Source organism: Lepeophtheirus salmonis, chromosome Z (assembly GCF_016086655.4).
Source record: "Lepeophtheirus salmonis chromosome Z, UVic_Lsal_1.4, whole genome shotgun sequence".
Lineage (NCBI taxonomy): Eukaryota > Metazoa > Arthropoda > Copepoda > Siphonostomatoida > Caligidae > Lepeophtheirus > Lepeophtheirus salmonis.
Genome location: NC_092584.1, coordinates 6,546,206 through 6,562,251, shown reverse-complemented (window position 1 = coordinate 6,562,251; position 16,046 = coordinate 6,546,206). Strand labels below are relative to the sequence as shown.

Sequence of the window (16,046 nt, the reverse complement as noted above, 5' to 3'; positions counted from 1 at the left end):
CAATAGTAACTAGATTAATATTAATGAAAATGATTTTTATTGTCATAAAACATGGTTGTTTTGGGTCCAAATGTATCCTGATGCAATTTATGACGTCAGTAAAAACACTTGATCGTGTATAAGAAAAATACAAAATATAAACCTATTATTTTTAGGAAAAACCAATAATAATTATGAAATTATTTATGCCAACTTAAGTAGAATCCTTTCAGTGCTTTAGAAAAGAACAGTTTGGTCATCATGGGCGCCATTTAAAGAGAAAAATATAAACTAATAATGTAAAACTCTAAACTTATACTGGGATATCTATTCTAAGGCACAGAATCCATAGATAACTAACTGAATCCTTTAAAACAACAATAAGATCATGTAACATCACTTTTGACCACAGGCTAAAACCCACATTTTTTTTTTTTTTTATTTCAGCCAAACAACATATAAATAAATGACAACCTAAGCATTCAAGAGATGGAGGTTTCAAATTTAGAGCTCTTTTTAGGATTTTTCAGGGTTTAACTATGGTTGTAAAAGTATGAGCTACCAGTGGGCGTACACAGGATTGTATTTTGGGAGGAGGGGGCTTAGTTTATAGACTTTTTTGGAAAAAAAAATGGCGAAATTAAATTTTGTGGAAAGAAATTTCAAATACACAATTTAATATTTAATTTGTTTCCCAAAATCCACAACTATTGACAAAAATTTAAATTTTAGGGAAACAAGATTCAAATATAAATTGAGGTTGTGCCCTTAGCGGTCGGAAATGACAAAGTTTAACCGAGGTCCCCCTATATATTGAGTATCTGTCTCGGTTCTTGTGCTTTTGTTCCAATATAGAATATATAAAGAAAATATAAATTAGCTTAAATCAATAAGTGAATTTTCTGACTATTTTTTTCTCCAATTGCAGCGTTTTTGTCATGATTTTTTTACGTCACCAGGGAGATACAGTAGTATCTGAGTTCCGAATAGCTCAGGGCTTGTTATGGATCTAAAAAAGGTGTTCTAGGCAGCAGACAGTGTAAATACAAGAGGTAAGGGATGGGGTAGATTATGGATCCAGCTAAGCTAGTCGGGGACCTATAATATGATGACTACAATATTTTTCATGCCTGGGTTTCCCAAACTTCAATATGCTCAGCTTTCCCCTACACTTATACATTTTAAACTGAAGCCCCCTTTATACGAGTTTTTGGGGACCCTGTTGGAACTTGGGGCACTACGCACTCTGTCTATAAGGTAGCTACGGCCCTGTTTCTTTATAATATAATTTCTTGGTCCTTAATTTTCTAGCGATGCCCCTTGTTTTAAATGCATGTTACCAAACTGAGTCTATATAAAAAATAACCGAGACCGAGATGGAAACCGTTGAAATCAAAGAACCGGAACAAATGGATCCGCTGAACCTGAACCGACACAACCTTGGCTCAGATGCAAGCATCCATGAAAAGGAGGGGGGAATCAGACTCCATATAAAGCAAAGCCTTACAGGCTAAAATTACTTCGATGTCGATCTTCAATTCCACTCTTAATTCCAACAGGGTTTTACAAATATAACTTCCCAGGAAACAATGATTCATTGTCACTCTCCTAAATTCAGGAGAACACAGACCATTTATAACTGTATACTTAGAAGAATAATAATAACAGCTTTATAAAATAAAAATCTTGTTTAGGTTCCAACTTCAGAAAGTATCACACGCTTTTTAGATCATATTGTTTGCAATTTTATGTATAAATACAATTCAGAGCCATATTTTGACGTGATATAACTATATATTATAATTAGATGAGAACAAAGCCATAGAGAATGAAATAATTGAGCGGTAACAAGGATTTTTACTTGACTGCTTGACTTAGTTAGGAAAACAGAGACGATACATATTCTCATCTTGAAAATTTTTTATACATACTGATAAACTTTGCTTTATTTTAAGAAGATGTGATCCTAAAATGTGTTATTACTTCGTTTTACAATTTTATTTCCGTGTTATAGATGGAAATTAACTAATACAATGGAAATAATAGGATTATTTCCTCTTAATTTCCTACTTATCACGTCCTTAATCCACTCAAAAAAAGTACATATTACTTATGAGTGTTTATGATTGATTTAAAGTACCAATTCAATCCTGGTGTTAAGTGGTATTTTATACACAAAGCCGTTTGGTGGAGTTTCGTATAATTAATTTGAAACTTGTTTATTTTATGTAGTCAAAATATCCACTTTGAGCCCTAAATTGACATTTCCTTCTATTATGATGCAATTTATGACGTCATTGAAAAACCCCTTTACTAAATGTGGGGTTTAACTCACGGGTATTCAAAGATCTGAACTTTGTTGCATTGTATAATTTGTAATAATTCAATTTCAAACTGTAATCATTAAAATTAGTGTTGGATCGCTCCTAGATCTGATTTCCTAATCAGTATCCCTCTCTTTGAGTCTTTTTTTTTATCGGTCCAATCTTTTTTACCATTCAACTATCCTAAAGACCGTTACGCCAGTCCTTCAGTCCTAGATGTATTGTTATTTTCTTCACTCCTGGCTAGGATAATTGCATATCGCATAATCCTCATCCCAAAGACTCTAAACCCTTCTTTCAAAATTAGTCATCTCATTTTTCGGTTGCAACATGTATCATTTGCTTATACAAGTGACAGCTTGTATAAGCAACATATAGTCAGATACAAGTAATATAATAAATTCCCTTGCTAACGCAATCATGAGACGTAACATAATGAGTCAAGTCTTGAACAAAGAATAAAGATTAAATTATTTTTGTAGGCACAACTAAGTAAATATAGATTGATGATATTTATATTTACCTAGGTATTGAACATATAACAAATTAAGAACAGCAATAACCGGTTTAGTCCAACTTTTTGCCATTATAGTTTTTTAACAAATAATTATAATATTAGCTGTAGTCAGAGATACCACTCATAAGTATTTATTCCAAGAGGTTTATGTACAACACGTTTAGTCGAGTTCAATTCATTTAGAACTTGTTCTCGTTTCGTCTAATTTTAACTGCGGCTCAAATAATATATTAAAAAGAAAGGTGGAATCTCTTCGAACTGGCAACCTCCTATAGCTTTAATAACGAAACTTGAATAGGGAATTTTCATCTACGATATAAAGATAGGTTTATAATGCATAAAGAAAATGATTATATACACCAAGGTTTTAGAAATACAATATTAGACTAAAGGACTCTAGGCAAAGAATGGACACACTCAAGGCAAAGAAGGTAGGATTTAGTAGTTCTCAATACTAATTGGCTTAAAGTTAGAAGCTGTTACATGTTCCTCCAGGGGGAGGGGATTAAGTGAAGGTGTTAGTGAGTAGAAAAATGAATTACATACTGTTACAAGAAATCATGATTGAAATACCCCATATATTTTGTTGTCGGCTGTCGATCCCCTCTTCTCCCTTAATACGTCATGGCTATTTAATTATTTATTCCTTTTCATAAATATGCAAAGTAATGAGTTATTCTATACTTATGCTCCGATTCCATGTGAACAGGAATACAATTTTTGTTGATCCCTCGACGTTTATATTATACATATATTAGCCATTTTATTATTCCTATGAGGAAATCGCTTAAATTTATTCATAGAAATAATATAATAACTAATCATAACTACTCTTTTAATCAAATATTACTAAGTAATATTATAATATAGTATCGAATAAAATACTATATAGATTTCAATAACATGTAATTTATTTTAAAAATGATGAAGAAATAATATGACAGTGATAGTCTTGCGATTATATAAGATATAAATAGCAGTTGATATGATTGACATGTTTGGCTAACTACCAGATGATTTCGGACCTTTTTTATTCTTCTTTTACGAGAAAAGGTTGCCTGGTACAATAAAGATTCCGCTCGCAACTATGAGATGAAACGTCATGACAACTAAGCTTCTCTTCTCCCAAATATTCTTTGTTCTTTGTAGCCTAGAAACCCAGTGGCGGTAGAGTTTAAACTGTATTTTGTCCCAGTACTTCATCCGTACACCCTGAGAGCTGAGGTGTATTTTGAAATGTCAAAAAGGTTCCTTGATGGTCCGGAAAGCAGCTGCGAAACTGAGATTTTGAAAAAGAAAAAATGATAACATAAGTTTTATTTCAAATATTAAATTTTTGAAAAAAACAATAAATAATAAAATTTTCTAGTAAAAAGCCAAAATTCCTTAATTGAGGGGGGATGTACAGTCCCTCCAACCTCTCCATGCGGACGCTTCTGTAATATGAACATATTAATTGACAATAATTCCATGTTAAAATGTTTCATTAACTCCGATAAATGAAGATTATAATTCTTTGTATATAATAAGGAGTAATTTTTATTAATATATTTTCTAACCTTAATAGATAATTTTTTTAGGGAGTGATAATCCACTTATATTCTTTTTCTTTTTTTTACTCGAGTCAACAGGGATTTTGAAGAAAACAAAGAGTCACTTGAGGGATTTCTACAAATAATACATCCTTCAAACTCAATCTATTAAGCCCTTGAATCACTTTGATCCTTCGGAAATTTTCAAGTGTCCTTTCAGTCAATGTGCTAGTGAATCTTAGAATGTATCTCCATTATGGTTGAAGAAGGAAAAATGGCGAGTTAGCAATGACAATAAATAAATGACAGGGTCAAACATTTGAATAAATCGTTTTATATTTAACACAAATCAGTTTTTATACACGTTGTATTTTACAAGTTGTGTTTTCAAGAGTCTCAAAAGAGGATGAAGGTTTGATCATATTTACATCAAAGTTACAGACACGACAAAAAATGTTGAATACAAGGATGTTGTAAAGTAAAAATCTACCATTTAAATATTTATAGTCAATCGTTTTATTTTAGAATTTTAACATATATAGGCTAAATATATATAAAATCTTTTTAATTTTTCATTGGCTCTCTTTAAGATGGGCTGTTTGTCTTAGTATTATTTTAGAGAGTGAGGGAGTTGACAAAATAAATAATTATTAATTATAATGATTCATATGGTCAGTTGTTATTTGTCCGAAGCAGAGAATATTAGGTCATTAGAGCGAAATGTGAAATGAGTTGACACAGAATTTGACAACCAGCCATAACACAACAAGGAGTGACTCCTCTAATGAAATAAAAAAATCCCATAAATAGAGAAAAGGAAAAAGAAGACGTACACGACGTAGTTTCTGTTTTGCTACTACTCTACTTACTAGTAGTAGTGGACTCGTAGAAGTTTTTATTATTCTTTGTGACGAGAATAATATGTTGTTCTTTTTTTACTATTAAAAGTCTGTGAGGTGTAGGCCAGAAAAACACAATTGACTACATCACTGACAAGTGACAACTGTGATTAGAGTCTTGTATAAATAACACACTACGCAATATTATTATTCAAGCTACAAAAACGCAAGCGAATGAATTAATTATGGAAAATGTCTTGGACGAATTGGTATAGTTGTTTATCGGAGGCCTTCAAAAAGAGGGCTGGGCGCTACATTGTAAATCGATATCTTGGCTCTTTCTTAGAAGATGGAGCCGTTCTACTGGATCAACTATCCACTGAGTCAGGAGAACTCACCTTGGAAAATGTTTCTCTGGATTCCAAAAACATCAATGGAATCCTGGAATCAACTCCATTGGAGTTAGTTGATGGGTACATTCGAGAATTACGGGTTTCAATACCTTGGAGCTCTCTACTCTCGGAAAACTGTCATTTTTCTATATTGGGTCTTACACTTACACTTGCTGCGAGACCTCCTCCACCTCAGGCCTCCTCCTCTTCCACTTTTCACTCCATGTATGAGAGCTTCAGTTCCATGAATCTTGCACAGGCAAAGATACTTAATGACGGATCCTTGATACTTAATATTATTTATCGTTCTTATTTTTTCCTTTGTTTTTTTTTGTTTTTTTACTCACCTAGTAAACTAATAAGTAATTCATAAAATCTACATAAATAAAAACCTCTTTTGGACAACCAGGATCCATTATTAAGTATATTTTAAATCCCTATCTTTAGGATGTAAGCAAAGAAGAAGAGTCCCTCATAGGAGATCCTGTGGGTGGTGTACAGTATCTTGCTGAAGCAATCGATTCAATTCTTACAAGACTTCGAGTATCTCTTTTAGATACTGTTATTCGAATCGAATACGTACCCGGTTTAGAAACAAGGGGTCTTGCTCTTGAGCTAAGAATTTCAGAAGTTGTATATTCTGGACATCAAGACGCCAATGATCCAAGTTCTTCTTCACTAAAGAAAGTATTATTCCGTCAAGTAGATTTATTATCGGATGAGTTTGTATTCAGAAATGCAGAGGATAATGAAGAGCTTCTAGAGGATCAACCTCCTCTACGACTCGCTCGGCTTTCTGGATCCACAGAACTCATTTTACATTTTAGTGAAGAGAAAAATGATTATGGATTACCCAGTGTCTTGGAAGAATTTGATATTAACTGCGGGTTACTGGCAGTTCATATCTATCCTCATCAAATTCATACAGTTATGGAAATTGCTAAATCAATTTTCTTTAAACCCCAGGAACCTCTTATGCATCACAAGCATCATCACAATATTGAAAATTTACTACAAAAAAAGCATTATTTTACAGCCACAATCCAATCAAGCTATGCTCAATCAGTGGACAAGTGGTTCCATGTTGGAGAGTTCTGAATTCCATCCAGTTTCTCGAGGATTATCAGTTTCAATAGAGCCTCCGATTGAAAAAGCCCCCTCCACGGTTGAATTTCCAAAAATATCCATAAAAATTGCTTGTTTTATTTCTGCCTTTATTGAGCGTGACGAGAATATCTCCAAATTAGGAGGTATGGCAAATAAGAGTCTCGCACTTACCAAGATGAGGAAATTATCAGAAGATTTTTTTAAAGAAAACTTTAAAATTCCCCCCCTTGCAAAAAAATAGACTGAATATTCTCCATGATTATGTCACTTCTGCTTGCAAAGAAAACTCTCATATTCAAGTAGTGGGCGCTCCTCTTAAAATCTGTATGAAAGATATATCTCATATCACCGTATCTGTGGGTGAACTCAGTGTTAGAGAGTTAATACTTTCTGACCCTCGATCCTCCCCTGAGATATATCAAATTTTGGACTTTAGCTCATCTACAGAAATCAAAAGAAATCCAGACCTCAAGGTGAAGATATCCCATAAGTGTCCCCGTGATGAGAAAAACTGTCTGGAAATAATTGTAGCAATAAATCCCGTAATACTTGAAGTAGATTTGGGAATTGTAGATAGAGTATATTGCCTTCTAAACTACTCAGAAATGGATCCCACTTGCATCAAAACCATCATGGATAAATCACAGCAGTCTAGTTCTTTCGAACTTAGTCTCACTAGTTCACAGGTCAAAATCAATTTTTATGTACCTAAGATTGATCTTCGTAGTCCACCAGATATTCCATCCTTTGTTGAATACTTTTGGTCGCGACATGTCCATTCCGAATCATTGGTATTTAGCATTGATGAGCTTATGTTGACTTCAATTGCTCAGAATGATGTTGTGAACTTGAATATATCATCTGATTTAGTAAGAATATTCTATGTTGAGGAAGACGCTCACTATGACTTGATTGAAATAAAAAAATCCCTGTCTTCAGAGGGATCCTCATCCTCAGCGGCTACTATTTTCATACAGATAAATCTAGATGAAAGTAAAAGACTATTTTGGAAGTTCGATAAATCTTTAAATTCGAAAAGTTCTGAAGAATATCTCATTTCTGGAGCAAATGTAGAGAATACATTGGAGCGCACGTTAGACAAAGGGATCTCCAAACAAATACTAGAGGCTCTTAGTTTTGGACAAACCAATAATAACGTTCTAATTGATTTATCCATTGATGACATTAGTATTATTCTTCCATCTAAACATATATATGAAATAATATATAATCGTTTAGGAAACGATCTTCTCCTCTGGTTCCCTTTGATATACCGTGTAAAAGAATATATTTTTGGTATTCTGTTTGACGATCCATTAAAGTATGATGATAATTTTGGCTTTTCTACTGGTTACTCAAATCAAGTGAAGGATTTCGATGAGTATGAAGAAAATATCACATGTTCCTCTAACAATAGCTCCAAAAAGTCTTTCCCGAAATGTGGAAAAAATCTATGTATTCATGTAGACACAACCGTTCTTTTAAAAGTTGGAAGTGGAAAAATACTCATTTGCCCAAACGTTTGGTATAAGTCTCATGAAAATAATAATAAAGCCTTATTGGCATCAGTGCAAAAGCTTTCACTATCATGCGTGGTTGGTCTTGAGCGGGATCCTGAGATAATTATATTCAATCTCAAAGTGGACGATGGATCTATAAAGTATGGACATTCTACCTGTAATAAACAAGAACATTTCTTAAATGATCCTAATCTTCATAGTTTGTTTGAAAAAACGGACTTTTGTAGAAGGGCTTGGCTTGATGTCTTAGAAACTCAGCTTCCTCTCTTGGAAATTACCTCTAAAATACTTTTTAATAGTAAGAGCAATTTAAAGAAAATAAATCTTTCATTTGCTTTACAAGAGGCATCTATTTTAATGTCGAGTGAAAACTTGGAACTACAATACTTTATCGAGTGGATAATTGATTTTTTTACTGTTGTGGAGTATCCCATCGTTGGGTATAATCCTCCGGTAATCTTAACTGAAATGCAATTTGATATAAAACGTTCTTCTTTGGATCTACACTTCCCAGCTAAGCAGAGACTCACTCTAAGTCTAGGATCTATGAAAATGTCTTGTAACTTTTTGGACTCCAGTTTGGATATGTCGATTGCTCTATGCTTAGAAGATGTTGGCCTATTTTTGTCTCAAGATTCCATTGATCCTGTTGAATCATCGATTTGTTTCTGTGATCTTGACTACCTTGACTTGTATGTATTTCTTAAGGAAAACTTTGAAAAGCCTCCTATACTTGATATTACTTGTAGCTGTAATTTGTTGAGAGTTAGAACTTGTGCTGATACAATTAAAATACTGACGAAATTGGTATCCGAATTCATTGAGGAACATGAAAAAGCATTTACTAAGAATGCAAATAAACACTCACGAACGGTTATAACAGATCAAGAAGTTCATGAAGTTGAAAATGTATTTGACGAAAGTGAAGATGTAGTTCCTGATATAGCTGAAGCCATGGAGGATTTACTTCGTGATACTCTACAAGAAAACAAGAAGGAAACAAAAGACACAAAGAAGATGGGAGGTCATGTTTTCTTTTTCCCTGATGAAGCTAATCCAAATCAATTTCCTGATTCCTTGGGAATGACTCAGTCATTCTATGCTGATCCAGATGCTATGAGTGCTAGTGATATTCGTCAAAAATATAGCATTGGCGAATCGGATACTTTCGATGAAGAATTTTGTATTCTTGATAATGAAATCGGTACAGGGATTATTTCTAGATCCGGAGAACCTACTGTTCGATGCTTATTAGATTCAACTGATAACATTGTCATGATTGACAATCATTTTTCAATACCTGACCAGTCCATTGATTATTTACGAACCCCCAAAAATTTTCCCAAATTTCAAACTTCCTTTACTCTCAAAAAGCTTTCAGTTCTTTGGAAAATGTATGGGGGTAATGATTTTAGCTCATCCAAGGAGCTAGCACTCAACACAAAGTCTCAACTTCAAAAAATGGGAATGTCTCTTTATGTAGATCCACAAACATCTGTTATATTATGTAACGATGGCAATATTTTGAAAAGAAAGGAGCGAACTCCACCCGGACGATCCGCCCGTCTATTAGCAGATAATCTCAAAACCAAAGGTGGTCCTGGACGTAATGAAGAACAGTTGATTGAGATATGTATTCACAAGTTACAGCTCAAACATGAAGTATATAACCAAGAAGCAAATGAATCTTCCAGACAAATATTGATTGTTCCTCTTCTCGAAATTTGTGATAGATTGGCGATTTCTGATATTAATAAACTTCTTTACCCATATGCTAGTCGAACGCGACCTCAGAGAAGCAATGCTAACATGCTTACGTACAAGTGTGTAAACCTTCGAAAAGAAAATAATATCAATGAAAGCAATGTCCATGTATCCCTTCAACCCTTTCGTATCAACATTGATCAAGATACTCTGTTCTTCATCATTGATTTTGGCTGTGCTCTTATTCCTAATGCTTATAGTGCTGCTATTCCGCCCAAATCCTTTCTCACGGAATCTGAGAGAAAGGTTAAGTATAATAATGAAATGGAAACAATCATTATCCAAGAGGAGAGCAGTGAATCGCAAGGTCAAGAAAGCGTTGACTCTATAACAACGACTACATCTCAGTCCCTTTCTCCACCACCCTCAGAATCTGAAAAAAGGTCACAGCCACAGCCTTTCATAAAATCATTTGTTTTTTCGCATAGCGTTCCTATAAGAATAGATTATTTAGGTAAATACGTGGATCTAACTCATGGTACTCTTAAAGGCTTATTGGTAGGCTTGGCTCAATTGAATTGTTCAGAACTCACACTCAAAAAGGTTTCCTATCAAAGTGGCATATTGGGACTTGATAAATTGTTCAAATTGCTCCTTATGGATTGGTTTGAGGATGTGAAACAAAATCAAGTTCCGTCTCTTCTGGGTGGAGTTGGTCCCATGTACTCATTCTTGCAACTGATGCAGGGTATTAAAGATCTTATTCTCTTACCTCTTGAGCAGTATCAAAAAGATGGAAGATTGATGCGAGGCATTCAGAAGGGTGCAAATAGCTTTACTGCCTCTACGGCTATGGGTATATTAGACATGACAAACAGAATGTTGGGACTTATAAAATTTATGGCTGAAATTGCATTTGATATTATGTCTCCTGATGGCCCAGCATTGCATTCCCAACTTCCTAGTATTGAACACAAGCGACTTCGTCGTAAAAGAACGATAGTTTCTCGTCCTAGCGATATGAGGGAAGGAATCTTTAACGCCTTAGTCGTAGTAAGAGACGGATTTGATGAAACTGCACGCACTTTAATTGAAGCAGCTTCAAATGAAAGATCAAAGAAGGGAATATCTGGTGCAGTTGGAGGTGTACTCAAACAAGTTCCATCTACCATGATGAAACCCGTGATTGTAGCTGCATCAGCCACTTCAAACGTTTTGGAAGGCGTCAAAAATCAGGTTGCTCCTGAGGGTCGCAAAGAAGAAGAAGAGAAATGGAGGAAGCTATAGGGGGGTCCTGTAGTACACGGATGTTCCTCAAATTTGCTGTTTTCCTTACACACTTAAGTCCTCATCATTTGATAATTATTTGCAAGACATTGATAGTAATAATAATAATAATACAAAATACCTAATTATACCTTCTTTTCACTCTTGGAATTCATTTTTTTTATTTGCCTTATTCTCATCAATAATTAATTATTATGCTATTTAGAAACATAATATATGTATATTTTTCATAATATGTTTTGTAGTTAACTAAATTATATTATTAATTGTTGGATTATTGAAATTCATTCAAACACTGAAGCCTTAACAAACAATATAACTTACATGTTGTGAATGTTCTCTTAATTCTTTTGTACGATTTGATTATTTTAGTTTATTTTTTTATTTTCTGAAATATACTATAGAAATTATTAACTGTTAATATATAATCAGGTCCGGGTTTAGGGAGGGTGTAGGACAATGGTCTCTAGGCTACGGATCGGTCTGTGGATCAATCTACTGAGTACTGACAACTTCATTTACAGTTGTTAGAAAAAGAAGTAAATCTAGAAGTAAATCTATCTATACATAAATTGCACTTTGTGTGTTCCACACTGTTGGACTTAGGAGGCTAAAACTTTGCATGGGTACCTCTTTTGAACATGGTCAGGCTAAGACGGGCTTGTGGTTTTTTTTATCTATACCCAAAGCACCAAAATTATTTTTGGCCCTAAAAAAAAACAGACAAATATACAACAACTACGTTTTCTAAATTGATTGAAAATCAAAAATGTTATTGGACTAAAAAGTTAATCTCTAAAAATAGTATTTTTAGCTTTTTTAGCTGCAAAAGAATGAACTTCCAATGAAATATTGGATTCTTAAATAAAATAAAGTTTGTATAAATTCGTCTGGATATTTGTTTGCATAAATTTGACATATAAAAATTGATGTTTAAATGCAATATCTGTTATTCTCTGAATATTTTTTTCTTATCAAACGTCAATTCTTAAGAAGAAATGACAGAAAAGGATAGATTTTGAACATAAAAATTTAAACTCTAAATGATGAAATATTTTCAATTTCCGGAACATTTTATTAAATAATTTTTTCAATATTTAAAAAAAATAAAGTAATCATCGAGGGTTATTTTTTCGACGAAGTTATTCTCCATAACTTTTTAGTATTTGCAAGTAGTGTAAAAACCTTGGTAGGTTCGTGTTCCTCTTTACAATTCCGATAAATACTATTTATTACTCCCTTTTTTTTATTTTTTTTTGAAAAATGAGTGGAAATTTTTTTTTTGCAATTTTCTTACCGAATTTCGATTTGGTTGACAAAAATAAAAAATTGACTTCTCATCTATCCAATTTCTTTCATGCAGGTACATATGTTCATAAGTTACTTGAAGTTTATGACACAATTTTTTTTAAATTAATAATAATGCGTTTATTATAAATTATAATAACAATTTATTAAATTAATATCTACGACTTATTCTTAATATATAGTTTTTAACTTTGGAGACTCATTAAACGCTTTCAACAATGCACCCAATAAATAAAAAGTGAAGATAAAGCGAAAATAAAATTGATTTCTAAAAATTATCTTTTTACAAAATAAAACATGTTTCTTAATTACTTTGACCATAAAAATCTATGTACTAATTATAACAAATCTGTTAAATATTATGATGTTTGTTTGGACATGAAACATGTGAAATCATTCTGCAACTTTACATAGTGAAGATTGATATTTCTTACTCCTATAATACAATCTGAACTTTTTTTCTTCAATCGAGAATCATTAAATTCTTTCTTTAGAAGTGTTTTTTCCATTATTTTTTTAATATTTGGATTCGAAATCTGGCGAGTAAATTACAAATCAAGGGGCAGTGATAACTGATAGCTAAATAAGCATGGCCTCATTTCCAAGGTAAGTTTTTGTTGTTCCTATCAGAAAAGGTCCTTGTCAAAATAATAATCCTAAACAGAACAGGTTAATGAAATAAGAAGCTTGGGAGAGTTATAATTTACAAAGTTCGTCCTCAGGGAACACTTAACATTAGGAAGAAATCACATTTGACATTGACCATTGTCAATGTGACTTCCCGTTTCCTCCTTGGACCGAGCAGTGGTGGGTAAACCATTGATAGTATTAAGTATAAATTCAAATTAATAAAGATAGTTAATTATTAATTGTGCGAGGTATTTGTTAATCATTTTTGGGTTGCTAATACTTTAAATGACTCATCGGATTTCACGGGTAACAAGCTAAAATGTCTACTATATGTTCTCTCCTCTCTTCTGTTATGGACCATAAAAGTTCAAGTCATGTGTACCCATTCCGGGTCTTTAAAAAAGACACGAGTCCGTACTCGAGTACTGGTTTATACATATTTCAATTCCTATGGAAAGCAAATAAAACTTAGTTAAGAACAGGAGAAAGTTCAAGACGATTTGATCTCATGTAGGTCGAATCAGTAACATAATGAAAAAAACCATCTCTTAGTGTCCAAGTAATTTCTTTTTAGCAGTAAGGCAGTTGAAATTAGATCAGAGGATGAGGGGCAAACTCCCTATTATGAGCCAACTATATATATTAAGGAATCGGTATCGGAATTGTCCATAAAGTTGGTATCGGAGTCATGTGAAAATTTGGTATTGGTACATCCCTTATCAATTTATTTAACTAAGCCTTTAAGCTCGGCACAACTTTTATTCAATATCTGAGCCCTCAGCTCTAATAATTGCCCCAATACGAGACCTAAATACCTTGCATACTCATGAATACTCGAGCATGGTCCACTCAGTCTTGATGAAAGTCTCTTGAGACTGGACAATCCTAGGAGTAGTAGCACAATATCTCTTCTCCGGACGCTCCTAGATTGAGTAGTGCAAGGGGTTTGCATCTGGAGAGGAGGGCCGCACATGTTGCTGAAAAGTTTGCTCTGAGGAAGGCTTAGCAACACGATGACATGGAGATTGAGCTCCGTCTTGAGTGAAAAAAAAGTGGTCCCTACACTTTTCTATGGTCCAATGGAGCACTTTCTTATCAAGAAGTTCAATGTAAGCATTTGTATTTAGACACTCCTTCCTCTCCACAAAAATGGGAGGGCAGACTTCGCCTGTGCCGGCTAGAACACACAAGACCATGATGGAGGGGAATATCGATTAATAGTGGTAGGGACACCTGAGCTCCTTGGATATGGCCATGGGAGACATGCCACGTGAGAGAAGCTTCAAAATTTCAAAACTTTCTTGCTCCATTTTACTCGTTTTTACTCCTTTGTTTAGTTTTTAATTGAGTTGAAACTTTACATTAAGAATCTTGAGTCACAAAACCTACCTTTTATCGAGTTCGAAGACAATCTTCGAATAAATCTCCTATTTATTAAAATTTAAAATAAGTGCTCCACTAGATAAGATCAACCCTGGAGTTCATTTAATCACTGGCCCAATTATTCGTATTGTGACAACACTAAGTCAAACGAAACATTCAAAAAAAATTGTTTCCTTTCGTCTTGACTAAGTAATTGTCAAATAAAAACCATTTGTTGACAAATGATTTTAGAGGAAAATGAGAAAAATGGTAGTGGAAAAAATGACAGAATAAAAAAAATGAAAAGTGTCTAAATGAAAAAAATGGCAAGACTCTTTTAAACTGATATAATACATATCACCAATATAATATATATTAAAAAAAAGATACAAACATGACAACGGTTCGAATGGAAGAATTGCTAGTCACTTAATTATCCCAATCCACTTACTTATGGATTGACAAACAAGCATTAGCATAATTTATTGAAAAAATACAATGTACCTGAAATTTTCAAGGGCTAGAATCTCCTTCCCAGCCTCTATTGTTGATTCATAATTTTTTTAGTGATAAGTTAACTTTTGTTTTTTCTATAGGATGTGAATGAATTACTTGATTAGTTAATTTTGCAATAAAAGTAATTTTGTCATTTTCAAAAGATGGGAAGACGAAATTTTGACGACATACGAAATTATTCTAGTAATTTTTGAAACTATGCACTGGATTAAATATAAATATTTTCCCCCATCATTTGACAGAGGAATTTTTATATAAGGTGCCTTAATTTGATAATTTATCGAAGTATAATTATGATATATACTTTTTTTATTCAATCCGATATAATTGAAAGACATTGAATGAACTGAAATAATATTTTTTGTATGCCATCTTGTAATATATCCAAAAGAGTGCATACTCGAACATTGACATCCTCCATAGATACCCTGATTAAGAAAATGAAAAGTGTCTAGGTGGAAAAATAGGCTATATTCGTTTAAACTGAAATACGTAAAGGAAAAATTGAATGAGAAAAAAAGGAAAATTGTTTTTGTAGAAAAAATTGTCTAGATTCGTATAAACTGATATCTAAAGGGAAAAAGGGAAGGAGTAGAAAAAAAACGGTGTCTAGGTGGAATAAATGTCTAGATTCGCTTAAACGGATGTCTGAAGGGAAAAATGGTAGGAGAAAAAAAGAAAAGTGTCTAGGTGGAAAAATGGCAGGAAAAAAAGAGAAGTAAAAGTGTTTATGTGGAAAAAATGGCTAGATTTGTTTAAAGTGATATTTAAAAGAAAAAATGGTAGCGGTAAAAATGACAGGATAAAAAAAAGGAAAAGTGTCTATGTGGAAAAAATGGCTAGATTCGTTTTAAGTGATATTTGAAAAAAAAAATGACAGGGAAAAAAGTGACTAGTTGACAAAAATGGCTAGATTCGTTTAAACGGATATCTGAAGGAATTAATAGATGGAGAAAAAATAAAGATAAGTATCTATTTGGAAAAAAGGTCTATATTCATTTAAACGGATATCTGAAGGAAGAAATGGCA

At 33.1% G+C, this 16,046-nt stretch overlaps 1 protein-coding gene across 1 annotated transcript; it reads left to right on the top strand.

The window, feature by feature from the left end:
* Positions 1 to 4,494: 4,494 nt before the first annotated feature.
* On the top strand, positions 4,495 to 11,611 carry Atg2 (Autophagy-related 2). Its single transcript, XM_071893791.1, has 4 exons — positions 4,495 to 5,842; positions 6,031 to 6,676; positions 6,738 to 6,833; positions 6,871 to 11,611. The coding sequence occupies exons 1-4, from the start codon at positions 5,444 to 5,446 to the stop codon at positions 11,199 to 11,201; spliced, it is 5,472 nt and encodes a 1,823-aa protein (XP_071749892.1). The 5' UTR covers positions 4,495 to 5,443; the 3' UTR covers positions 11,202 to 11,611.
* The last annotated feature ends 4,435 nt before the right edge of the window (positions 11,612 to 16,046 follow it).